General features: G+C 43.2%; 2 protein-coding genes across 2 annotated transcripts; one reads left to right on the top strand and one right to left on the bottom strand.

Moving 5' to 3' along the window:
• Positions 1-13,634: 13,634 nt before the first annotated feature.
• elovl6l (ELOVL family member 6, elongation of long chain fatty acids like) lies at positions 13,635-19,185 on the top strand. Its single transcript, XM_038730280.1, has 4 exons — positions 13,635-13,816; positions 16,201-16,332; positions 16,862-17,013; positions 17,183-19,185. Exons 1-4 carry the CDS (start codon positions 13,722-13,724, stop codon positions 17,611-17,613), a joined length of 810 nt encoding a protein of 269 aa, XP_038586208.1. The 5' UTR covers positions 13,635-13,721; the 3' UTR covers positions 17,614-19,185.
• A 2,212-nt stretch (positions 19,186-21,397) lies between these two features.
• aifm2 (apoptosis inducing factor mitochondria associated 2) lies at positions 21,398-26,692 on the bottom strand (the record flags this gene model as incomplete). Its single annotated transcript, XM_038730242.1, is given in 8 exon segments — positions 21,398-21,635; positions 21,718-21,918; positions 23,218-23,370; positions 23,446-23,554; positions 24,343-24,435; positions 24,515-24,634; positions 25,687-25,802; positions 26,516-26,692. Coding segments are annotated over 8 exon segments (1,121 nt in total), but the record flags the coding sequence as incomplete, so codon positions are not given.
• Between the last annotated feature and the right edge of the window lie 560 nt (positions 26,693-27,252).

Genomic DNA, 27,252 nt, shown 5'->3' with positions numbered 1-27,252 from the left:
TAACAGCGGGACAGTCCAGCGTCTGCGGTGAGTTTACAGTCTGTAATAACAGCGGGACAGTCCAGCGTCTGCGGTGAGTTACAAGTCTGTAATAACAGCGGGACAGTCCAGCGTCTGCGGTGAGTTTACAAGTCTGTAATAACAGCGGGACAGTCCAGCGTCTGCGGTGAGTTTACAAGTCTGTAATAACAGCGGGACAGTCCAGCGTCTGCGGTGAGTTTACATGTCTGTAATAACAGCGGGACAGTCCAGCGTCTGCGGTGAGTTTACATGTCTGTAATAACAGCGGGACAGTCCAGCGTCTGCGGTGTGTTTACATGTCTGTAAACAGCGGGACAGTCCAGCGTCTGCGGGGTGTTTACATGTCTGTAATAACAGCAGGACATTCCAGCGTCTGCGGTGTGTTTACATGTCTGTAATAACAGCAGGACATTCCAGCGTCTGCGGTGAGTTTACAGTCTGTAATAACAGCGGACAGTCCAGCGTCTGCGGTGTGTTTACATGTCTGTAATAACAGCGGGACAGTCCAGCGTCTGCGGTGAGTTTACATGTCTGTAATAACAGCAGGACATTCCAGCGTCTGCGGTGAGTTTACAGTCTGTAATAACAGGGACAGTCCAGCGTCTGCGGTGTGTTTACATGTCTGTAATAACAGCGGGAGAGTCCAGCGTCTGCGGTGAGTTTACAAGTCTGTAATAACAGCGGGACAGTCCAGCGTCTGCGGTGAGTTTACATGTCTGTAATAACAGCGGGACAGTCCAGCGCCTGCGGTGAGTTTACAAGTCTGTAATAACAGCGGGACAGTCCAGCGTCTGCGGTGAGTTTACATGTCTGTAATAACAGCGGGACAGTCCAGCGCCTGCGGTGAGTTTACAAGTCTGTAATAACAGCGGGACAGTCCAGCGCCTGCGGTGAGTTTACAAGTCTGTAATAACAGCGGGACAGTCCAGCGTCTGCGGTGAGTTTACAAGTCTGTAATAACAGCGGGACAGTCCAGCGCCTGCGGTGAGTTTACAAGTCTGTAATAACAGCGGGACAGTCCAGCGTCTGCGGTGAGTTTACATGTCTGTAATAACAGCGGGACAGTCCAGCGCCTGCGGTGAGTTTACAAGTCTGTAATAACAGCGGGACAGTCCAGCGTCTGCGGTGAGTTTACAAGTCTGTAATAACAGCGGGACAGTCCAGCGTCTGCGGTGAGTTTACAAGTCTGTAATAACAGCGGGACAGTCCAGCGTCTGCGGTGTGTTTACATGTCTGTAATAACAGCGGGACAGTCCAGCGTCTGCGGTGTTTACATGTCTGTAATAACAGCGGGACAGTCCAGCGTCTGCGGTGAGTTTACATGTCTGTAATAACAGCAGGACATTCCAGCGTCTGCGGTGAGTTTACAAGTCTGTAATAACAGCGGGACAGTCCAGCGTCTGCGGTGAGTTTACAAGTCTGTAATAACAGCGGGACAGTCCAGCGTCTGCGGTGTGTTACATGTCTGTAATAACAGCGGGACAGTCCAGCGTCTGCGGTGAGTTTACATGTCTGTAATAACAGCGGGACAGTCCAGCGTCTGCGGTGTGTTTACATGTCTGTAATAACAGCGGGACAGTCCAGCGTCTGCGGTGAGTTTACATGTTTGTAATAACAGCGGGACAGTCCAGCGTCTGCGGTGTGTTTACATGTCTGTAATAACAGCGGGACAGTCCAGCGTCTGCGGTGTGTTTACATGTCTGTAATAACAGCGGGACAGTCCAGCGTCTGCGGTGTGTTCACATGTCTGTAATAACAGCGGGACAGTCCAGCGTCTGCGGTGTGTTTACATGTCTGTAATAACAGCGGGACAGTCCAGCGTCTGCGGTGAGTTTACATGTCTGTAATAACAGCGGGACAGTCCAGCGTCTGCGGTGTGTTACATGTCTGTAATAACAGCGGGACAGTCCAGCGTCTGCGGTGTGTTTACATGTCTGTAATAACAGCGGGACAGTCCAGCGTCTGCGGTGTGTTTACATGTCTGTAATAACAGCGGGACAGTCCAGCGTCTGCGGTGAGTTTACAAGTCTGTAATAACAGCGGGACAGTCCAGCGTCTGCGGTGAGTTTACATGTCTGTAATAACAGCGGGACAGTCCAGCGTCTGCGGTGAGTTTACATGTCTGTAATAACAGCGGGACAGTCCAGCGTCTGCGGGTGTTTACATGTCTGTAATAACAGCGGGACAGTCCAGCGTCTGCGGTGTGTTTACATGTCTGTAATAACAGCGGGACAGTCCAGCGTCTGCGGTGAGTTTACAAGTCTGTAATAACAGCGGGACAGTCCAGCGTCTGCGGTGTGTTTACATGTCTGTAATAACAGCGGGACAGTCCAGCGTCTGCGGTGTGTTTACATGTCTGTAATAACAGCGGGACAGTCCAGCGTCTGCGGTGAGTTTACATGTCTGTAATAACAGCGGGACAGTCCAGCATCTGCGGTGTGTTTACATGTCTGTAATAACAGACTCTCTGCCCCCGTTTGCTGCTACAACAGCAGGTGACTTTAGACTTGTTGTTGTAGAAAGGTTACAGGAAGTCAGTGAACAGCCTCACAGGCTTTGGTGTCATCTTCAAGGTCTTCACTGACAGGACAACAGAGTTTAGTAGGAGCAGGTGTTTCTGTGACAACTTCAAACATCAAGAACAAGTTTATCATGAGCGCAGTGAGCTTCAGCTGATCGCACTCTAAAGTTGCTCTTTATTCTAAGTGTAGTTGGATATAAGAACGTGCAATAGAGACAGAAACAGATCATTTCCTCTCAAACCCTCTCGTTCTGTGATGGATGATAAAAAGAGCAGCAGGACAAACTCCCAGTCTGTGTGGTCTTTAACAGGAAATACAGCCGTCAGCGCTGCACAACAAACATCAATCAGCCTGAAGCTCTCACATCCATATGGACCGTGTGTGTGTGTGTGTGTGTGTGTGTGTGTGTTGCAGTACCTCAGATACAGGAGGCGGAGTCACACAGGACGGCTGCCAACAGGAAGTCTGCGAGGAGAGAAGAAGATCAGATTAACTTAAAGCAACACAACAGTCCTTCTTCTTCTTCTTCTTCTTCTTCTTCTTCTGCCACAGTCACTAGATGCTGAGTGTGTCCTTCAGAATGACTGAATGAATGGTTTTGTTTACATGAACCGTCCCTCACGGATTTATTTACACGCACGTACAAAACGTCCCGGGAGATCTCCAACACCAAATCAATACCTCCACAGAGCCAGAGAGGGTCAAATAAGTATTGAACACGTCACCATTTCTCTCAGTGAACATGTTTCTAAAGGTGCTGCTGACACGACGTTTTCTCCTGATGTTGGTAACAACCCAAGTAATCCATACATACAAAATAATAAATAAATAATAAGTTCATAAACAGAACCTTAAAGACCTGAGCAATGCACGGGACTAGTTTCTCCAAACAGGAGGCTCATTTCCAACAAAGGCTGCAGTACAAAATACATTTCAGTCTGTTTCATTTCACATTATTACACATGACTTCATTTCTGAACGTGTTTGGGTTTTTTTTGGTATCTATGGATTACCTGGGTTTTTACTAACATCTGGAGAAAATGTCAACAACAGCTTCAGAAACATGTTCACTGAGAGAAATGGTGACGTGTTCGATTCTTCCTTTACCTGCCGTATCAATTCACGTCAGTTAAAACACACATTATTTATCTGATCGAGGTGAGCGGGCGTCTTATCAGGGCCACACTCAGTAATAAACTTAGCACAGGTTTATTGCAACACTTTGAACAGTCAGATTCAAAGCTTTTTAAACCTTTTCGGACCTCAACAAAATATAACTTAAGACCCTCTTTGACTGTACCGTATGTGAACATGTCTCTGCTATCAGCATTATGTGTTGCGTTCTTTTATCCCTGCATCTAATAGCAAATTAAACCCAATAAAGAAAATGTTCTCTTTTAATGAGTGAGGCAAACAGAGGTGGTTTTATTTTCACACAGAGGCTGCTTACACATCAGCACAGACCTGCAGCGTGTCCTTACAGACATGTGCTCCAGCAGCAGCGAGCATGTTGATGTTTCTGGTGAACTGATTGTGTACGTTTGTGAACGTGAACTCGTGCACTGCTGTGTTCAATATAAACTACTAAATCAACAGGCAGGAATACATATTGCATAATATTGTGCATTTGGAAAGCACTTTGGGTCAACTCCTGTTTTTTTAATGCTACATAAATAAATAAAGTGACTTCATATTTTATTTAAAATCAGGCTTCAACAATTATTTTTATTTTCTATCAAACTAACAAATATTCTTGATTAATCTATTTATTGCTCTCTGCCTGACAGCCAAAAACACAATTTAATTTAATGTGAAATAAAACAGCTCAGACTTCTCTCTCATCAACACTGTTGACGAACAAACAATATAATAGTTATACCTGTTTAAAGAATCACTTTAGCAACTGATGACCTATCATGAGCGTCAGTCATTACTTTGACATTTTAAAGAACTAAATTAATTTAAATATTTTGCTAATATTGATCAATACTGAAAATAAGCAGCTCTACCTGCTGACACGTGACCTGGTAGCAGAGAACAAAGGACACACATACCAGCACTGCCAACCAAATCATTTCAGTTGTTATTAATAATATTATTTATTATTTCTGAGAGCTTCAGTCCTGTAATTTTAAAGGTCGCTCGACCTTCTACATCCCCGATCCGGATCCGGGATCCTGACTCGCTTCACTTCAGATCATCTGACTCATTATCTTTGCAGTTTGATTCAAAAACAAAGAAACAAACATTAAACGTGGTCATAAGCACTTTATTATTTATTATTTATTAACAGTAAAGAGAGCATGTTTGACAGAAAACACCCGTTTCTGCTGCTTCTTGTACCCGCTGTTCTCGGCGAACAGCCTGCACGCCTGAACTCCTTTCAAAAATGTGTAACTTTAACGCTCCCTTTCGTTATTCTCCACAGTAAGCATCGTCTCATATGTAACTCAAAGTCTTTTATGGACAATAAAGCTATAATCTTCAATACGGCGTGGATATAATCGACCAAGTTGCACTGCCTTCGCTGAAACGTGGACTTTTCCAAGTGACTCGCGTCGCTGATTGTCATCGCTCAGCAGGGTGGACCATAATTTTGAAAGGACAATCGTTAACAGATGGAGGGTTGTAAAAGTAAACCTTTTACTAAAGGAAAAGGAACGTTTGTTGGAGTTAAATGTATGCCGAAATATCGAGGAGGTGCTAGTTAATCCGGAAATGCCTTCAGATATATTCAGGCATTTGTAGAATTGAGCTAATATCAAAAGAAACTTAAAATGAGATGTTTTTCAAAGGAGTTTCGCGTGCAGTTCACTTACCTCCAATGATAAAATGTGATGAAGCGGGACTCGCAGCTTTCTAGCGACCCATGCAGCACCAGAGCAGCACCGCGGAGGACTCCGAGTGTCCCGCTGGGTCCATTAGACGGTAACGGTGTCGGTAACGAGCGGACCGACCCGCCACAGACAGGCAGATGTGACGGTTAGTAACGGCTAAGCTAAGTTACGTTACATGCCGGCAGCGGTGAAAGTGCGGCGGCAGCAGGACCGTCCGCTCCGCTCGGTGTCGGCCCGGCTCCTCCGTCTTCTTCCGTCTCTCCTCTTTCTTCTTTCTTTATGTTTTCAGCGGCTGCTTGACATTAGTTTACGTTCTCCACGGTGACTTCTGCTTCCGCATCCTTGAGGTGACGTTTCAGCGACGTGAGGTGACGTCATACGGTACGGCGGCACGGCAACGCCTCACCTGAGCAGCTGCAGGTTGACAAATGTTGGAAAAGGCAGGTACAAGTGTTAATAATGAGGTGAAAGAGGTGAACTGTGATCTTTTTACCACTGTGAACATACAAACAAAAGATCTGGAACATTTCATTAACAGATAAACTAATTAATGTGTTTGATGTCAACAACAACATTAACTCTGTTTATGCAGCTCCAATCAAAATGGACCCAATGATCCAAACCTGCTTCAATAGATTTACACTTTAACACTAAACACTCCTGCACCTCAGTACAACGCTTAAAAATAAACTGAATATAATGTGAGATTCTGGCAATGTAAAGTGATTATCTGTGTATTTTTGTTACTGTAATGAAAAAAGACTTTAAAAGACTCACCTGAGCAATGAAGTCTTTAAATTATAACTTTATTCACAAAACATGAAATAATAAACCGACCCTGAGCAAAGATTATTTAGTAAAATTATGACTTTACTGCTGAGTAAGAATAAAAGCATACAAATAAACTAAATATAAAACAAATAAATAATAATACTAATAAACTAAAGTAATATAAAACAAATAAATAATAATACTAATAAACTAAAGTCATATAAAACAAATAAATAATAATACTAATAAAATAATATAATATAAACAAATAAATAATAATACTAATAAAATAATATAATAAAAAAAAAATAACAATAATAAAATAAAATAATATAAAACAAATAAATAATAATATAATAAATAATATAAAAAATAAAAAATAATACTAATAAACTTAAATAATATAAAACAAATAAATAATAATACTAATAAACTAAAATAATACAAAACAAATAATACTATAAAATAAAATAATATAAAACAAATAAATAATAATACTAATAAACTTAAATATAAAAAAATAAATAACACTAATAAAATAAAATAATATAAAACAAATAAATAATAATACTAATAAACTTAAATATATAAAAAAATAAATAACACTAATAATAAAATAATATAAAACAAATAAATAATAATACAAATAAACTAAAATAATATAAAACAAATAAATAATAATACAAATAAACTAAAATAATACAAAACAAATAAATAATAATACAAATAAACTAAAATAATACAAAACAAATAAATAATACTAATAAAATAAAATAATATAAAACAAATAAATAATAATACTAATGAACTTATGAAAGTAAATAATATAAAACAAATAAATAATAATACTAATGAACTAATGAAAGTAAATAATAAACAAATAATAATGATAAAATAAGAATCCATTCCACATAATCTCTACCAATACTCATTATTACTGTTGGTATTTTATTCAATTCACTAATATTTATCATTGCACTTAATACTAATACTGTAAAAAACTGTACATATCCACACTCCTTTATATTTAGATTGTACATTTAGGTTTTATCTACTTTTCTATTTCTATTCCTCATACCTTGATATGCAAGTGAGCAATTTGTAACAAAGAACTTCCCCTCAGGGATCAATAAAGTATTTCTGATTCTGAAAAATCTTTATTCTTGAAATATGAATTTCCTCTAAAAATGACGATTGTATCTTTTAATCAATTATAACTTTGTCCTCGAATATTACAAAATTGTTTTGAAAATGAATAAGTCAACCTCACATGTGTGAGACTTTATTCTAGAAATATTCTTGTAACGTTACAGCTTTATCTTAAAATATTACAAGTTCTTCTTGTGATCATAGTATTGATGAAGGATGAATTGCGTCTTTATTCTTACAAAAATATGATTTCTTGCCCAAAATATTTTGACTATATTCTCTAAATCTCAGATTTTATTTCCCTTCTTTGGCCATTTCTCTGCACTGAGAGTGAAACTATGTTCTGCTCTACTGCACTGTTTTATTTCTAAATGAATCGAGTTGATGCACAGCAGCTGCTTGTGTTTGGATGCAGGTTCAGTTCCTCTCCAGCAGGCGGCAGCACGCGCTCACCTCATTAATCGATCTATATCGTCCACAATTATTACAATTATTGGATTATAATTACTGATGGGTTCATGTGTTCATCACTTTAATGCTGCAGTTGTAAAGCTGGAGCTCATTTTAATGATCTCATCTCCGGCTGGCTGGCTTCATCTGTAATATTACACCATCATCGATGAGAGGATTTATATTTTTATCCAGTGATTTAATCTGTAGAAGATTAAAGGAGCAGAACATGGAAATACAGAACTTAAATGTACGGACTCAGTAACTTGCTGAGAACACGTCGCTCTTCATAAAGGTTTTATTATTAATGGATAATAAATAATGTATCATTGTGTTGCTTTTTTTAACCTGGGCGAGACAGCAGCGTCAAAAAAAGGTCACAGCAGCAACAACAACAAGAAACATAGCAAACATTTAAGTTTATAATACCTTCGCACAGTGACCAGTCAATCATCCCTACACTTACAAGAGCTTTAAAATCCGACACAGAGACCAGTTCTGCAAGGACTGCAGGCCGAAGTGACCTGATTTCTGTCTAACAGTGTGAACAAGCTGAAGCTCCCAACACGTCCTCGAACGACTAAACAGATGCAGAGTCAGGGTCCCTAAACTGGAAGGGGGACCGAATCTCTGAAAACTCTGCAGCTGAGTCAGCTGCAGAGTTTTCAAAGTCTGAGACTGTGGTCCGCCCGTCAGATAAAGTTCTCCTAAGTCTACCTGCTTAGTTTCACTTCCTTCCCGGATGCTTTTGGGATCCTGTTGCTGATATCTGATTCCATAGACATAAAAAAATTGATCCATGATCTGCTGAAAAAAATACAAATACATTAAAGAGTCAGTGTTTACAGACATGTGAAAATCTCCTGAAGTCTGTCTTTGCCTAAACCCAACCAGTAACCACGCGTTTACTGTCATGTGACCTACATAACGTCGCTCATGTCGTTTTTGGAGGGATGAATAAACGACCGATGCCGTCGTCTCGGTTGGTTCCACATGAGGGGAGCAGAGCATTTAAAGGCTTTCTTTCTGTCCGTAAAGCACAGCGCTGATCTCAAACGAAAGCTACAGTCAGAGCAATCAGGATGAGAGTTTATGTCTTCATACATGAACAGCTGCTAAAGACTCTGAAGGTCAGAGTGTCTGATGAGGCTTTTTCTGGCTTCAAGGGAGAAACAGGAAATCCAAGGTTGTAACACATTTTGCTTCAACAAACATAACTCGCTGATTTTGTGACAAAAGTGATGATAGAAAAACATCTGTGTGTGTTTTTAATCAGAGTCACAGTCAGTGCTTGAAGTGGATCGGTACTCACCAGTACCAGGTACCTACTCTTTGGCGTCCCAGGACTTTGTCGTGCACGCCGGCACTTCTCACAACCTATAAAAGTATGATTTAAAAAGGGACTTAAAAGAATTCACTGACTCAGCCGACCTGATTTCGTCAGGCAGGCTGTTCCAGGGCCTCGGGGCCCCGACTGCAAACTGTCCCCTTCAGTGTAGCTGGTGTGACTGAAAGGTCAGAGGTAGAACAGGAGGAGCTTTAAAGGAGACCTATTCTACTGCTTTTCCAGTCCTATATTGTAGTTCTGTGACTCCTCTATGGCAGCTTGGCAGGATTCAAAGGTCAAAACAATCATTTTCTATCTTATACCGACTCTTCACGCAGGCCTGCAAGCTGTAGATGCTCCTGTCTCTTTAAGGCCCCCTCTCAAAGCTTCTGATTGGCCATTGTCTTATGTGTTTACCAGGCTGCGGCAGGGAAAGGGCTGCACGTTCCTTTGTGGGCGTGGCCAGCATTCTCTGGGGACATATCTGAGGTTTTGGCTCACAGGGATTTATTTGAAGCTTTGGCCACGTTTAACATGAACATCTGACTTTGTAACATTATGGATATGCCAGAAAATATGAAAAAGCACAATAGGTCCCCTTTAAAAGTGATTCTAAAACATCGTGGGAGCCAGTGTGATGAAGCTGAAACAGGGGTGATGTGGTCGTATTTCTCTGTTCTGGTTCTGCAGCCTGGCAGTTGAGTTCTGCACCGTCTGGAGTCGATCAATAGATTTTTGGGTTCAGCTCGTGAAAAGGCTGCTGCAGTAATCTGAATTAAAAAGATCGAGTGTCTCCAGCATGTGAACTGGGGAGTGCTGGTCTCAGTGCTGGTAACCGTGGAGTGCAGGCTCCCAGACTGCCGCCCTGGTTGTCTGTAAGGTACCCCACCTAGTTTGAAATGATCGGGGTAAAAATGCATCACATGTTAAAATAAACTGCATTTTACTTCAGTCAAACAATTCAATCTAAAAAAAGTCCTTCTCATCTCAAAACCAGTTTTTTCTCTATGTGTTCTGGCTGTAACTGTTTGTGGCCTGATCGAGGAAGGAAGTAGGAAAATACTGAGATGATGTCATGACTCCTATCTTGTCTCCAATTGGTGGAATCGGGGTTTGTTACAACCACACCCGGTATCCCCTACTCGGCTCCCTTGTGCTTTCAGATCAGGTAAAAGATGCTGAAAGACGGGTTTTTCAGGGTTCACAGTTTGTTGTTTTTTTGTATTCTGAACATAACATGTGGATCTAGTGGTTCCCAACCTGAGGGGCAGGGCCTCTACAAAGGGTCACCAGATGAATCTCACAGGTCGAGAGATGATTAACCAACATGCAGTTTACGAGGTAGTTTATTAGTCATTAAACAGCACAAGGCTGCATAACGAAATGAAATTTGTACATATCCAACATATAATTAGGTGTAGGCCCATATTAAAATATGGTAACACGTAAAATAAAACAATATATACAGTTATTACCTACATATACATACGAGCCCAAACACTGCACACTGCATTTTTTGAATTTGCATCTGGGGTGAATGTAAACAGCCAGATAATGATATGAAAGTTTCACAACACCTGGGAAAGTATCTCAACTGTGACGACGGACGGCAATCAAACTTCACAAAGAGACGTGACAAAGTTTCTCCATCAGCAAACATGTTTTCGATTATTTTAAAGCCCTTTAATATCAGAATCAGGTTAAAACATTCAGGGAGTCTGCTTTGGTCACTGCGTAACAGTTCATAGGTGGCAATTACACTGGGACGCTGGGGACGCTGGGACACTGGGGACACTGGGGACACTGGGGACGCTGGGGACGCTGGGACACTGGGGACGCTGGGGACGCTAGGGACACTGGGGACACTGGGGACACTGGGGACACTGGGGACACTGGGACGCTGGGACACTGGGACACTGGGGACACTGGGACGCTGGGGACACTGGGGACGCTGGGGACACTGGGATACTGGGACACTGGGGACACTGGGACGCTGGGACACTGGGGACGCTGGGACACTGGGGACACTGGGGACACTGGGGACACTAGGATCAGTTTTAAAATGGTTCTCATCCTACTTTTCTGGTAGAAGTTTTAGTGTTTATGTAAATCAGATCATGTCTGAAACTGCAGGACTGTCGTGTGGGGTACCTCAGGGTTCTGTCTTGGGACCCATTCTGTTCCTTTTGTACATAAATCCTCTCGGACAGATAATTAGTCTATTCAGTGACATATATGATATTCAGCTGTATTGCGTTCCATAAAGTCGTCTTTAACTAACTGCTTGACCCGTATTAAACAGTGGTTATGTGACAACTTCCTGCTGCTGAAGAAAACAGAAACATTGATTATCGCCCCTGGAAGTGGAATCCCTCAGATTAAACAGCATATTGGTGACTTAGGCTCGTCTGTGGAGCTCAGGTGTTGTTTTTGATTCAGCGATGTCCAAGAAGGAGCTTTACCGTCTCCAGGCTGCTTTTTAACTCACATTAACAGAAGAGCGAACATCACACCTGTTTTAGCAGCACTTCACTGGTTATCAGTCAAGTATAGAATTCAGTTTAAAATCCTGGTCCTTATTTTTAGAGCCCTGCAAGGTCAAGTTCCTCCCTACATCTCAACTGATCCAGCTTCATACTCCGACCTGTAGTTTGAGGTCATCAGGTCAGAGGTCGTTAGTGGTTCCCTGCACTCATTTTAAAACCAGAGGGGATCGTTCGTTACCTCCCTTTCTACGCTGTGTGAATTCTGTTGATTCTTTTAAAAAGCGACTGAAGACGCTGCTATTCAAGCAGGCTTTTAGTTAGACGCGGGGTTTTTATGGGTTTTGTTCTATGTTTTCCATTTGTTTTAAAATTTTCTTATGCATTGTTTTTTACTTTGTTGTGTTGGATCACATTTTATTGTGAAGCACTTTGTGATTTTTATCTGTGAAAGGTGCTGTACAAATAAACTTTACTTACTTACTGTTATATTTAGATATTTTGAAATCTCACCTGAATCTTGTGTTTCCTTTTACATAAATAAAATACATAAAAACATAAATTGGTGCAGAAGCTTTCACAGCTCTAATCTGAGCCCCTCCCACCACTTTTCAACACAAAGTGACGCTCTTGGAACAATTAAACAATAAAGAAGGGAGAAGAAAGAGAGCAAATACTGCACGTAAAACATGCGACTGACAGTAAAAGAGGATCTGAACAACTTGACTGTTGTTTATTTTCTCACTGTGTCATGAGCAGCTCACCTGAGAGGAGGTTTTTCTTTTTTCAGATGATTTAATTTGATCCCGAAAAAGTTCAAACTCACGAGAAAGAATCTAAGATTAGAGACAAGCTGAATAATAAACAGAATTTTGTTTATAAATATATTCTTATCTCCTACATAAGAGATTATTTCACGACATCTCATGACAGGCGCTGGTGTCGATTATTTCCCAGCTGTGCATTGCTTTATGGGCATAGGTGTCACTGACGGGGACGCCGGGGACACGGTGGGGACGCCGGGGACACGGTGGGGACGCCGGGGACACGGTGGGGACCTGTCCCCAGTCACTTTTTAAAAGTATTTTCTTTTAAAAATCTGATAAATAACAATTTTTAAATAACAAAAGCTGTAAGTGTGTCGTCACACCTCTGATCTGAGCCCTCATGCCCTTTAAAACAAAGTGACGCCCCTGACTCTGGGAGAGTAACGTCCAGCAGCAGCAGACGCTAAACGTACGGTGGTTTATTTTGTCCCTCGCAAACTAAAAACCTGCTGAGGCGTCCTCGAGCAGATTGTTGTTGTATTTACAAGGAAAACCCTTCATTGTGTCCTCAGACTCACCAGATAGGAGTCACATGGGAGGTCTTCACAGACATGTTTGTTTTTGCTTGATCAAGAAAAGGTTTATTTGTTTATGTAAAATAATCCTACAAATAACATCTTATGCCAAAAAAGTAACTGTGCAGGAAGAAAATATGAGAAGCTGAATATTATTCTGGATAAAAGTAACTGGAAGCTGATTGGCTGTTTCACCTTTCTCACCTGTGTGTAAATCAAGTAATAAAAAAACATTCATTATTTTATTTGATATTTTATCAGCTGTCTTGTGTATTTTTCTCTCTACATATTTCTTTTATTTGGGTTTCTAATGATTATTTATTATTATTATTTCTAATTATTATTTATTAAAGCGTTTCCATATTTAAAAGTTTTTATTCTCTCACTGTAACTTTTTATATTCAGAACTATAAAAGATGAAGAATACTGATTTCAAAGGGTCTAACTTTTCAGATAAGAAAAAGAAAAATACACTTAAATATTCAGACAATTTAGAGCTTTGGAGACCAGCAACACTGAGTAATCTGATTTCTCTTTTCTTCACTTGGCACTATTTATCTTCTATAGAGGCAGAGAAACATAAATAATCAGAAAGTAGAATAACAGGAAAAACGGAACCAGGAGGAAAATGAGTGAGTGGGTGCAGAAAGACAGGAGACAGGTGCGTCCTGTAAGCCACGCCCCCTGCTAATAGGCTTTAATTGGGACGGAAACAGGTGGAAGGGCAGACTGCGGGGAAAGAGACCGAGGGAACACGACCGGACTTCTGCCCTCTGAGTTTCTACTTTTTATCAGACAGAGTGAGAAGAGACAGCCGAGATGAACGAGACAGATTTCCGCCTCCCGCTGTCCGAGTACAGCTTCGAGCGGCGCTTTGACGAGAGAGGAGCGATCGAGTGGATGCAGGCGAACTGGTGAGCTAAGAAACGCTGAGTTTTACTTTGATGTTCAGGTTTATAACTCTTTGTTTCTCTCAGCTACCCCTGAGGGTTTACACCCCCCCCCCGACAGTCGGGAAGAGTAGAAATATTCCGCCAAACGGAGGTGTTCTCGGTGGAGACGCTCGAGAAGACGAATCCCATTAAAATATCAAGCACTTTTAAAATGATCGCGCTGTCGTTGAAAGTGCCTGATCTTAACTGTGTAAATAAAGGCGGTTTCGGGATGATTAGAGTCCAGTCTTTGTTTCGGCATAGACCCAGTACGTAACGGGCAGCATTTCAACGTTCATTACCCTCAACCGGTTTACTCGATACTGAAAATGCTCCACTGCGAGAGAGCGTCAGCGGAGACAGCGATGATCAGAGCAAATGTCTCCTGGTTTGTTAGAATAAAAGTTATATTTGTATGGTGTTTATGCCGAAAACAGCAGCTGATATTACTTACTCAGAAAATAAATACCGTGTCGTGTCCGAAGCATGCCTAAGTTACTGACACGCTAAGTAAATTAAAACCTAATAATTCGGGTTGGGGTTTGGAGCGTCAAAGATTTGGGACACTCACATAACGCATTGAAGTATTTTAGGAATCTGAGAAAGTGCCAGAAGCTCTTTATAAGTCGGGTCAGTGGAGGCTGCAGGTGTATTACAGGTGAGTCACCGGCACAGTCTGCGGTGTATTTGTGGTATGTTTAAATCTGGTTCTTCCTGAGAGCTTCCGCCACTGCAGATACATTATGTTCCAGAAACTCAAATTTGACATGCTAATGAACTCTAAAGGAGAAACTACCATAACTTTTTAGAAAGATTTTATTTGTTATATTCATGACTAATACAAAATGTAGGCAATATTTCTGTATTAAACTCTGCCAGTGTTTAACAAAGTAAATCCTGATTATACTTAGTGTTTTCATAGTAAAGCAAGTTGAGTTTAAAGACGTTATTTAAGAGCAGCTCAGTCACGCCTCAGGTATGTCTCAGGTACACCTGCTGAACAGCACATTTGTTGCTAAGCAACAGTGACTCAGGGCTAAAACCTTCAGGTATGCTGCTGAACGAGTCTCTAAAGACAGTGAACAGCAAGAAAAGACTGTGGGTCACTTCTTCACATGCTGGAAAATTAACACGTTTAAATACAGTTAAAGTTCAGAGCACCGTAAGTTAATTCAGTTTGTTCAGTTGTTAAAGATCAATACTTATGTCCTCCTGGGAAAGTGGGTTTGCTCGATGCCCAGGTGCTTCTGCTCCCTGCTGCTTTACCTGGTAGTTTAGCACTGCTGCTTTACCTGGTAGTTTAGCACTTTACTTACTTCTAGCTGATTTTCTATCCTGCATGTCAGACACCTCTGGAGCAACTAGGGGTTAAGTGTCAGGAACATAATGGTGGACGTGTCACAGTGGGGAATTGAACCCGGGTCTCACATCAACAGCATGTATCTTATCCACTGCACCATCACCGACCCTTAACCTGTAGTTCAGCGCTGACCGAAAGGGGCGTTTCCCTGCCCTGTTTACAAACCTTTCGCAGCTGATTGGGTGACGCTGAGACACGCCCACCAAACAGAAGAGCACATGTTGTTTAATCCGAAAACATTTTTGAGCATGAACTCGCCCCTACTCTGCCTCTGATTGGCTAACCCTAATGAAGGCAGCAAGTATTAACCAATCGGAGGCAGAGTTGTCGAAGTCTGGCAGAAAAAATTGCGTGGCTATTTTAGCGTTTGACATCATGCAGCGCTGACTTAACGTGATGCATGCTGGTTAGAAATTGTGTCTGACTTTAGCCGGCGCTGCAAAACGTCATCACGTCACATGACCTTGAAGGCGAGGCGGCCGCAGTTTTTTCTTGGAACCACCTCTGACTGATCTCGCGGCTCTTTTCTTTGCAAATACCGCGAGATCACTCATTGACCTCAGCTCACAGGAAGCTCACGCAGGTAGACTGTGTCTGACTTGACGGTGCCGTTTTTTATGCCCCGCCCCTGCAGTCACGTGCAGCTCACGTTAGACTATCAAGTCAGCCGCAGTCTCCTCGAACGCACCTGTTGGCAGCTGAATGCTAACATTACATGTTGCCCCCCCTACAGGCTAAAGCTGATACATGAGGCAACTTTTTGAGCAATGTTGCTGGTGGCAAGTACGACTATATTCTGAGCGGGTGGCGTGGCGGAGTAGTGAGGAAGGGATTACAGTAGTAATCTTTACTCACTACCATTGACGGCAACGTTGCCCTGCACGATTGCTCTGGAAGTTGCTCCATGTATCATCAGCTTAACTTGACACTTTACTGTAACCAGGCTGAACACGATGATCTGTTGTTGGAACACGTGACCCCTGACCTGCGTGTGTTTCTCCTGCAGGAGTAAGTCCTTCGTGTTCAGCGCCGTGTACGCCGCCCTGGTGTTCGGAGGCCAGCACTACATGAGGCCTCGACCCAAGATGAACCTGCGGCGGCCGCTCGTCCTCTGGTCGCTCAGCCTCGCTCTGTTCAGGTAACGACACACCGCGCAGCCTGGCCCGCTCGTGCTTTATTCAAACTCTCAGAACTTTATTTGAACATCCCTAATATCTGTTGTTTACAGTGTGTAAGCCGGCTTGTTACGCAGGAAGGTCATGATGTTGGTCTGCTCGTTGTTGGTGAAATTCTAGTTTAAATTTATTTAAAACCGGTTTCCAGATAAACTTTAAGGAACAATAACCCGTCTGACTAATTTAAATTCTGTTTCGATAGAACCTGAGGTGTTCCTGATATTTTGTCCACCCGGTGCAATTTAAGATGTGCGTTTGTTTCCGACTCCTTCAGTCTCTAGTGTCCTTGCTGACAAAGTGATTTCCACAGAGACGGCGTCCTGCAGCCGCCTCTCCTGCAGCCGCCTCTCCTGCACACAAACATAATTAGAGCTCAGGTGTGTGTTTGTGGTTCCTGAGAACAATGCGGAGGTGTCGGTGCCAAGGCGGTGAACGCTCGCCGTTTCTGTTGTCTGATGGCTTTCTTCTTCTGTGTGCGTGCTTTGTTTGCAGCATCGTGGGCGCCATCCGAACCGGCTCCTACATGGTCCACATCCTGAGCAGCAGCGGCTTCAGACAGTCCATCTGCAACCAGAGCTTCTACAACGGGCCGGTCAGCAAGTTCTGGGCGTACGCCTTCGTCCTGAGCAAAGCGCCGGAGCTCGGTCAGTTTAAATGACGTATTAAAGCCGATCAGCGTCTGATGCTGTTGGATGTAAACACAGAACAGTAAAGTGAACAGTGGAACGGCACTAATGAATTTCTACTCTGGGGAACTGAAATCCAGCAGTTTGATTCCTGTGTCTAATTTTGTCCCTGGGTTTTGTCTCGCAGGCGACACGGCGTTCATCGTGCTCAGGAAACAGAAGCTGCTCTTCCTGCACTGGTACCACCACATCACCGTGCTGCTGTACTCCTGGTACTCCTACAAAGACATGGTGGCCGGCGGCGGCTGGTTCATGACCATGAACTTTGGCGTGCATGCGCTCATGTACAGCTACTACGCCGCACGTGCCGCCGGGATGCGCGTGCCTCGGCCCTTCGCCGTGCTCATCACGAGCGCTCAGATCAGTCAGATGGCCATGGGGCTGACGGTGAGCGCGCTGGTGTACCGCTGGATGCAGCACGGCGACTGCCCCTCCCACCTGGACAACATTGCCTGGGCCTCGCTCATGTACCTCAGCTACCTGCTGCTCTTCTCCAACTTCTTCTACCAGACGTACCTGCGCGGCAGCGGCGAGGGGAAGCCCACCAAGACGGACTAGAGAGACCAGAGGCATTGTGGGACGTCTCCCCTACCGCAGATGGTCACGTGTTAAGACTCAAAGCTGCTGTCGTTTAAAAAAACAAAACAAACTTTACTCTTCCTGCCAGAAGAAGCAGGTAACACTTTATTTTACAGGTTTAACTTCCTGGAACAGATGAAGCGGTTTGTACTCGTTGACCAGCTTCCAATAACCTTCTGTCCTCTAAAGACTTTCTAGGTGACGCCAATCCGTTCTTTCCAGGAAGTTGGGTCAGAACTGATTGGACCTGTAAAACGTGCCTTCTGATTCTTCTCGGTTCATTTTATTGTCCTTCAACTGAAGATTTGAGGGAAAACAAAATTTAAAGTTAATCAGAGTCTGTCAGAAATCCTGCAACTGATTCTCACCTTCAGTCTCGACCCACAGCAGCTCAACAAAAGTGTTTATATTTTTATTTATTGGCCCGGCGACAGAGTGTAAATAAAATAGTATGATGAAACTTAAACAGTTTCCTGTCACCACTTCAGCATTAATAACAGATCTGTGAATATCCAGTCTGCTCTGGAGGCGCTGTCCCTGACACGCCCGTCACATTCCTGCCGCTCCCGTTCAGCTCGTACAGGTTTACCCTCGCCACACCTCCACCTGTGTCAGCAGCCAATCAGGAGGCTCGCTCGCAGGGCGTTTGCTTTGTGAGTCAGTTATGTCCTGACGGCAACTCCTTTTTCTTTACATTTAATTATTCAAAGCCTCCCAGAGGAAAAACCTGCTCCTGACATTTACAGGCTGGAAACCCCAGAAATCTTTAGGACTCGACAAAATCAGACGAAGCTGCTCAACTTTGACTTTTGGAGCTTGAAATATTTAAAACAAATCCATCTGCGTTCGCTGCTGCTTCCTTCAGATTTGACTCTGACATTAGCTGCGACTAAAGATTAGCTTTGATTGTTTAGCTTGTTAAAGGGCCGTCCTGACTTATTTAAATGTTCGTTTTGTCCAAAGACTTAGTTTACTGGTTTGAAAACGAAGTCCTCACATTAACACGATCAAACTGTCAAATTGGTGCCGATGACTGACTGATCTTCTTTTGGTCAAACTGAAACTTCTGTTGGTCAAACGGGAAGTTTTTCAAGCTGCAGACAGAGCGCAAATCTGAAACCAGTTTACAGCTGAGAAAACATTTATTGGTTTATTAGTATTAATCTGACACATGATGGCAGCCAATCGGTGGCCGGAAAGGTCTCCAACACTCGTGGTGTTTCACTTCCAGTTTAACTTTACGACACATTCTGTGAATCACAAGCTGAATGTGACTGTTGGTCTCCTGCACCACAGAGGGTTTGACTGTTTTACAGCTGTTGGCGTTTTCCTCAAATCTGTTTGCTTCTGCAGCCGTTCTGTTTTTAAGTGTGTGATTGTGAGTTTTAAGGAGCCGTTCAGCAGGAGAAGCTGTTTTAAAGAATGAGTCTATGAAAGCTGACAGACGATGATTTTCTGTATGAACACACTGAGAAACAAAGATGTTCAAGTTTGTAATATTTTTATTTATTGTTTGGAAAAAAACATAATAAAGAAGTTTGTTTGTTTATACATGTGTGCTTTTTTTTTTCCCCCAAGCTGCAACTTTACAAAACAGACTCAGTTTAAAAAAAAAAAACATGTTGGCGTCAATCATTAAATGTTTAGTTTCAGCTCAAACTACAGCATCTGTGTTACAGATTTAAATGTTTAAGCTCTGTCTAAATACATTACGCAACTTTAAACAAACTCGTGAAGGTGACTACTTAAACTGCATAAAGTCCTTTTTCCATCCAAAGAGCAGAGGAGGAAATGTTTAACACTTCTACAGTTAGAACTACGTCTGACTAGACAAACTCCTCTGTGAACCTGAGCGTCGTTTCGTGAAAATTCTGAGTATGTTCAGCCTGAGATGAAGGAAACGTTTTGTTTCAGAGAGCGAGATCAGAAACTCTAGATCAGCCTGCGGTCGGCTGCATTACTGCAGTAGTCTCTGTCTAATATGCAAGTAAACGATGATCTTACTGTGCAGCTGAAACAAATGTAGTTTGAGTTTTTCATTATCGGCTGATAGTCTGAACGTGTTGACAGCATTTCATAAAATACGAGATGAGCAAGATTTTTTTAGTCAGTTTGAACCCATAAACACATTTTCCACTGCAAAAATAAGTCTAACCTGCTGACTGACTTCAATCACGAGTAAACTTATATTTGATCTATACCTATTTTTCATAGTCAGGTAGCAGATTACCACCAGCATTTAGCCCTGTGAGGTTACAGCTTATTAAAAACAGCCTTCCTATTTAAAATGAATAATAATGAGAATCCAGCACTTTATCATTAAGTCCAGTCTGGTAACTGACGGATGAGCAACGCTGTATAAACACTAATTGATCCTCCACTCCTGCGTTTCAGAGGCCATCATGATCCGCGTTGGCGCGTATTCATATTTCTAGCTCCACCCTATTAACATACCCGTTGTCATGGTGAATCGTATCGGAGCTCCATTGATGAGGCTTTTTTCCATCCCCACGCATGCGTTTCAATCAGGCTCAACATACTCAGAGCGGACTGAACTGATTCTGATCAGAACCTGTTTCCCACCTCAGGATCAGTTTGTTTAACCTGCTCTTTAACAAAGAAACGCAGACGTGCAAAATAAAGACCGATGGCACGTTTATTTGAAAGCACCTACATATTGTAAAGGATTAAAAGAGAGACTGTTGACACAACAGTAAACATCTAATGTAACAGCGAAGACTGCGTCCACAGGAAGCCGACTACGTTATGATAAGTGTGTCCATGACGTGTTTTCCAGAGACGGAAACACCTGAACCTGAATACGGGGAACTCTTCTTCTTCTGCTGTCTTCAGTTTCAGGATTTATTTCAGTCCGAGCGGACAGAGAAAAAGATGTTTGCAAACGTAACCGGCTTCATGTGGACGAACAAATCCTCCACGTTGTGATCGAACGACTCTCCTCAGCAACTTCACCTCGATTAGCTGAGAGTCGAGGCACCGGTTGCCATGGCAGCATAAACACCGAGTAAACCTGGTTGAGTAAACAGGTGAGGACATTTTGTCCGGTCTTCAAAGAGCTGTTGACTTTAAGGTTAGAGGACAGAACGGGCTAAATCCTCTGAGGCCGTCTGAGCACCAACCAGACTTCAGTCAAGTTTCCGCTGATTCTTCAACACAGCGTAGAGTCAGAAACTGATTCCTCCTGGAGATGAAGGCACACGTAGACACGTTAGAGGGTTTCTACCTCTACGCTTCCAGCAGCAGGACGGAAAGGAAACATCATTTCACATCCTCGTATTCAACAACAAGTCACGTCTTTGTCTGTAAATAAATCTGATTTCACAGCTGAGAAGTTGAGCAACATTCAGGGGAGAGAGTTCTATAGAAAATGAGTTAGACGTGGTTCAAAATAACGTGAGTGGACGGACACATCCCCACTGGTGACCTGAGCAATCCTTCACTAGGAGAAGCGTGACAGAAAGGTGTGTGTGTGTGCAGGTGTGTGTGTGTGCAGGTGTGTGTGTGCGCAGGTGTGTGTGTGTGCAGGGTGTGTGTGTGCAGGTGTGTGTGTGTGCAGGTGTGTGTGTGCAGGTGTGTGTGTGTGCAGGTGTGCGTGTGTGTGCAGGTGTGCGTGTGTGTGTGCAGGTGTGCGTGTGTGTGTGCAGGTGTGCGTGTGTGTGTGCAGGTGTGCGTGTGTGCGTGCAGGTGTGCGTGTGTGCGTGCAGGTGTGTGTGCTGTGCGTGCGTGCAGGTGTGTGCAGGTGTGCGTGCGTGTGTGCAGGTGTGTGTGTGTGCAGGTGTGCGTGCAGGTGTGCGTGCAGGTGTGCGTGTGCAGGTGTGCGTGTGTGTGTCAGGGCTGCTTCTGCTGCATCTCCCTCCAGCTCTTCCACAGCAGCAGATCTCGACTCTTCCCCAAAGCAACGAGGAAACGAGGCAACTTCAGCCCGTTAAACTGACCCACGCCGTCGTTATGGCCCATCGCCAGCAGCATGGTGACGTTACCTGGCAACCGGCAACACAGACAGTCAGACAACCAGCAGCAACCCAGAAGTGTGTGTGCGTGTGCGCGCGTGTGCGTGCGCACCTGTGTGATATGAGGTCAGCGCCTTCCCGCTCAGACTGTTGGCGATGTTGCTGACGGCGACGGTGGTGTGCAGCCCGGCGTGGTACGCCGTCTTGGGCTCGCTGACATTGGTGCAGTCGCCCACAGCGAAGACGTTGGAGAATCCTTCGACCTGCAGGTGCTCGTTCACCTTCAGAGCGCCGTTCTCGGCCAGAGAGCCGGCTGTCAGCAGAAACATCACGATCCATTAACAGATCATCATCAGTGAACGTGACCTTTGACCTCCTGAGCTGAAGCTGAAAGACTGGAGTCGATTTTTATCCCAAACCAGCCAATCAGAGTCCAAAGTTATTTCCTTCTGTTTAAGGTTGTTTTAAACAGACACTGACATCTAGTGGTCACAACATCAAACACATCCTTTCACTGCTGTACTTCTACATAGTGGTATAAGTACTTTTACTGCAGTAAAGGGTGTGAATACTGAACTGGCTCACATTACTTTAATAAATGTTACAGGTGTACATTTTCTTCCACCCAGGTTTAAGATGTTCTTTGGATGCAAACATACGGCGCAGCTCTGAGTATCAGTTCGGTGGCGCGTTTCGACTCTGTGCTGCAGCTCAGTAGATCAGACACAAGAGTCTAGTGTTCAGAGGTTTTACCTTCTAACCTTGGTACAGAGATGTAGAAGTGAACGCCACAGTGTGTTAGTACGCCGTGACATCACTGGCAGCAGGTATGAAGTAAAATGTGTGTCAGTGTAAAGTGAATCAGCAGCAGGTCACTGATTTAGAACTAAAGCTGTCAGGATGTACAGCAGGAGAAAGTAGCATTAAAAGAACAGACTTAAGTACAAGTACCTCAGTTTTTTTGCCTACAGTACTTTTCACACCTTTAAATGTTAGCAGGATGCTCCAGAAGCTCTGCCAGTTTCAGTTTAGCACCACTAGCCTGCGAGTTTTAATTAAAATCATCTCTTTTTAAAAGTCAGTGTGAGGACATGACACTAAAGCAGTGTTTGATTCTCATCAGCCAAAACTTCATTTTCTGATACGATTCCGATATTAAAAATACGCCTAATATCTGCAATAATTTATCGAATCAGTAATTATCTGTTCACACATTGTGAGGACGCGCCTTCCTTATGGGGCCAAAATACAAGGCCCCCGTAACTAATGGTGGGAGTTATGGCTCTTTCACGGGGGCCGGCTCTCAAACGGTTCTTCATTTAGGATCAGATTAGAGTTAACGTTGTGCAGAGAACAGGTACCGAGCTAATGAAATGCAGTTAGACTCTAACCAGACGAGCAGAAATACAACGTTTTACATTCTTATTTGTTGAAAGAAACAAACACGCAGATTCTGTCAAAGTGATGGTTAAAAGGTTGGATGAATAATAAAACTGCCTCCCGGACGGTCGCCGGGAGCGACACACGCATCACTACCGATAACGTTACATGTTCATGTGAGGATCTGGTTTAAGGGTCGGTCTCCAGAGAATCGAAGCGTTCGTGCACTCACAGAAGCTGGAGGCGTAGGCTGCAGAGTTGACCTTGAGTCCGGTGCAGCAGATGATCAGATCTGTGGTCAGCTGCTCTCCTTTATCTGTGGTGACCGCCGTGTTCTTCCGGGTCACATTCAGCTGCAGCTCCGACAGGTTGGACACTTTCTGACCTGAAACACAAAACCCCGTCAGAACCTGGTCTGAGCCAAACGCCTGGTCTGCAGGTGTGAACCAGCGCTTCGTACCCAGCAGCAGCTCCACTCCCTTCTCCAGCAGAACCTCTTTGGCCTGCTGTCTGACGCAGGGCAGCAGCTCCGGGTCGGCCAGCCCGATTCTGGCGTGGATCAGAACCACCTGAACATGAGAATACGCTTTAAAACGTGTCTCTGCGTACAGGATAACAGGACGTAAGGTTCAAAGATTAACGGCAGTAGTTCATAGTGAAACACCGACAGGAACACTTTACTGCGCGGTGACTACTCTCAGACTTTAACTGAACACTGACGAGATTAAAACGTGAGGAGATTTCTCGTCAGGTTAAAGCCCTGACAGTCATAAGCTGCAGAGCAGAGTGAACGGCAGCTAGACTTTTAAAATATTCTGTTAAATATATTCTCCTTTTCTCTGGAAGATACGGGACAGATTCTGCAGAAAGTTTTCAACGTGAGCAGAAAAGCTGCTGAAACACTTCATTTCTCATCGGAGGTGAAAAAGGAGCCACGGTCACATTTAAAGAGGTCACTTCCCCAAACATGGACACAAAGAGGAGGGAAGACTGAACCATGACTCAGCAGATATTAAGTTGATCTACAGGAGAAACTGATCTGAGAGCAGCACTGACTTAGACTCACTTACATAAATAAAAACCATTTCCAGCTGAAACCAGTGCAGAAAAAAATAAAATAAAATCAGCAGAATGCAGGAAACAAAGTTTTTAATGGTTGAAATGTTCATATCATCTCTCGTCACGCCGCTGATGAATGCAAGACTCCACAGTGAGTTAATACTGATCCTTACTTACTACGTTCTTCCACCTCTGCAAGTTCTTTATCTCAGCAGCACAGTTAGAAAACAGCGTAAAGAACCTTTTATCTGACTGACAGACTCAGGTCAGAGGTCAGAGGTCACTCAGATCTGATCACCTTCTTGTCTGGATACTCCGTCTTGATCTCAGCAGCCATCTCCACGCCGGTCGACCCTCCTCCGACCACCAACACAGAGTCGGCTGCCTGGACCTGAACACACACACACAGGTTTAACGGGGGGTAATGATGCGGCTCTCTGCAGACCCTGGTATCCACTGACGCATCGTACCTGCTGGATGAAGTCCTCGTACGTTTGGACGGCGGTCTGATACGACGCCACGGTGTTGAACTTCCCGGGGAACGCTCCATCGGTCCCAGTACACAGGATGAGGTGGGAGTACTGGATCTCCTGCAGCACACACACAAACTGGTAAATAAGCAAGGTGGACCTCCAACCACCAGAGGGCAGCAAACTGCAAACTGTGTCTTAAAACCTTGTTATCTTGGTCTGTTGGATGTAAATCAGCCTTCACTTGCAGATTATTTGGCCTGTTTCTACTGATGATAACATATATAATAATTATAAGTCAACTAAAAATAGATCTACAACCTGAAACATTTAATACATTTCTGAAAAACATTTGTTGGAAATCTGCAAAACAAAAGCAACATTTAAAACTTCTAAGCAAAAAAAAACTAAGTAAAATATAGTTTTAAAATTTTTTTTTTGATGAATGTGATTAAATTTTTTTTAAATTCATTTTCTAAACTTATAATATATAAAATACTAAAATTAACCAATTAAAAATAAAAAACAAACCCTAAATAAAAAATTTAAAAAATAATAAAATAAAGTAATTTCATAAAAGTAAAACTCAAAAACAATCACAAAAATTTAAGTAAAACTTCTCAGAAAGAACAAAAAGTAAAGTTTAAAAATAAATATGTACAGTTGAATTATAGGTTGGTGTTTATTTGGGAAGTGCACGTCTAAAGATCACTGATTAACACGTTTATCACTTCATTTTGCGTTTTGTTTAAGCGTTTTTATTTGTTGATCTTATAAACATACGTAGAATTCAGCTGGACCATCTTTATCTTTGAAGAGGAGTTTCAGCCAAAGCTTCACATTTTTTGTGAAAATTTAGTTTCTTTATTTTCTAATTTTTGCTTTTATTTGCAGTTTAAAAAAAGGTTTGTCAGATTATTTCTTTAATTCCACACATTGAGCCTTTCAGATCTGATCTTCATGTTAGATCTTAAAAATTTTTCCAGAAACCTTTCTGAACGAACCAAAACATTAAATAATGACGTCTCAGCTCCTAAAACAAAAGGCTTTGGAGATTTCTCGCTGTCTGATGAGCAAACCAGTTTCATCTGTGTGTCCAGGGCGTGTTTAGCCTAGCTTAGCACAAAGACTGGAAGCAGGGGGAAACTGTTAGCGTGTCTCTGTCTCCTCACCCGTCCTCCCTCCAGGACGACCGTCTGTCTCTCGGTGTCGACTCGCTCGACTCGACCCTGGACGAAACTGTCTCCAAACGTCTTAGCGTACGGGATGAAGGTCCTCTGAGCGAAGCCTGCGGGAGAGTCAGAGGTCAAAGGTCACACGCCATAACGCACGCTGGCTGAATCCCTCCACATTCCTGCAGGCGGTTAGGGCCACGGTCACATGGGCACAAGTTTGCAACATTCCCTCACAGACTTTAAAACCTTTGCACACTTCCTACAAGTCGGCCTGTCTGCAGACTCTGCCTGAGGGGATTACCCAGAGTTCATAGCACTGTGACCTTAACCACGTGGTTATAAGGGGAAAGCCGGAGCAACCTTCAGCTCCACGGCCGCGGAGAAAGTAAAAAATGTAAATTTAAAAAGTCCCAAACCCACAAATGTACGTCACGTCTTCTGGCGTCGTCAAAGTAACGTGATGCGTCGCTAAGTGCTGCCTCATGACACCATGTCGGCCCTCGCAGCCTCTCGCTCAGCTGAGTGTGCGAGGGTTCAGGGTCGAGGCTTTAGGGCGGAGGTCTAGTCTCTGTGTGGTAAAGTTCATCTGTCTGAGTCAGTCTGAGCCTCAACACATGCTCATAACTATTTTAGCTCCTTCCTCTTTCTGAATCTAAAAAAACTATTAAAGCACTCAGTGTAAAAAAGATGCAACATAAATATGCAAATAATAATAATAGTGAAGGTAAAATTTACAACAAACTAACGATGGATCAAAACTAAATTAATGCAAATAAAAGTGATTAGTAACATAAAAGTAAATAAAACAACAAGGTCTCTGTGGTACCGGGCTTCACCGACGCTCTGAGAGCCGCCACGTTGTGATGGAAAGCGTCTCTCATGTCGATCAGAGTGAAGCAGAGTCCTCGAGATTTCAGGTGCTGAGCCGCCGCGATGCCTCCGAACCCACCGCCCACAACGACCACATGGACGCCCTCGACTGTGGAAGCCTGACCCCCCATCTCTGTGAACACAGGGGGAAAACCTGAAACACAAAGCAGCGACACGCCGACCTCCTGCCGAGTCCTCCTGATGTCAGGGTGGGATCAGGTTCACCTCTGACCCCCCAGAGTCAAGCAGCAAGACTTTATTACATGTTAAAGTCCTGCAGTCAGAATCCTACTCAGGTATGAGGCTGAAAGTATCCAAAAGTACAACAACATACAAGCTGGATTAAAGAACATGTTCATGAAGAGCTGCATTCTTTACATGAGTAGGAGGAAACGAGTCAGACGGTTCAGGGTCATTAAACAGAGATGGTTTCTGACGTCATCTCTTCATCAGGGTGGAAACTGTTCTTGTTTTCTTGATACTTTTACTTAAGTAAAGGATGCGAGTACTTCTTCCCACCGCTGCACACAACAACAATAACTTCTCTATGTTCCAAACCTGGCAGAGCAGCAGAACTCTGACCTGAAACACATTCGTCATCAAACGGGCTGAAATAGAAACGTTTAAATAACTTTAAGTTCTCGTTAGTTAAAAAAAGCTGCAGCTGAACTTCAGTATTTAGTCCGACTCTTA

The sequence above is a fragment of the Micropterus salmoides genome, unplaced genomic scaffold (assembly GCF_014851395.1).
Source record: "Micropterus salmoides isolate LMB-PRFRI ecotype aquatic unplaced genomic scaffold, ASM1485139v1 Ms_hic_scaffold_2, whole genome shotgun sequence".
Classification (NCBI taxonomy): domain Eukaryota; kingdom Metazoa; phylum Chordata; class Actinopteri; order Centrarchiformes; family Centrarchidae; genus Micropterus; species Micropterus salmoides.
Note: the sequence above shows the minus strand (reverse complement) of the source record. Positions and strands in the feature narration are given on the sequence as shown.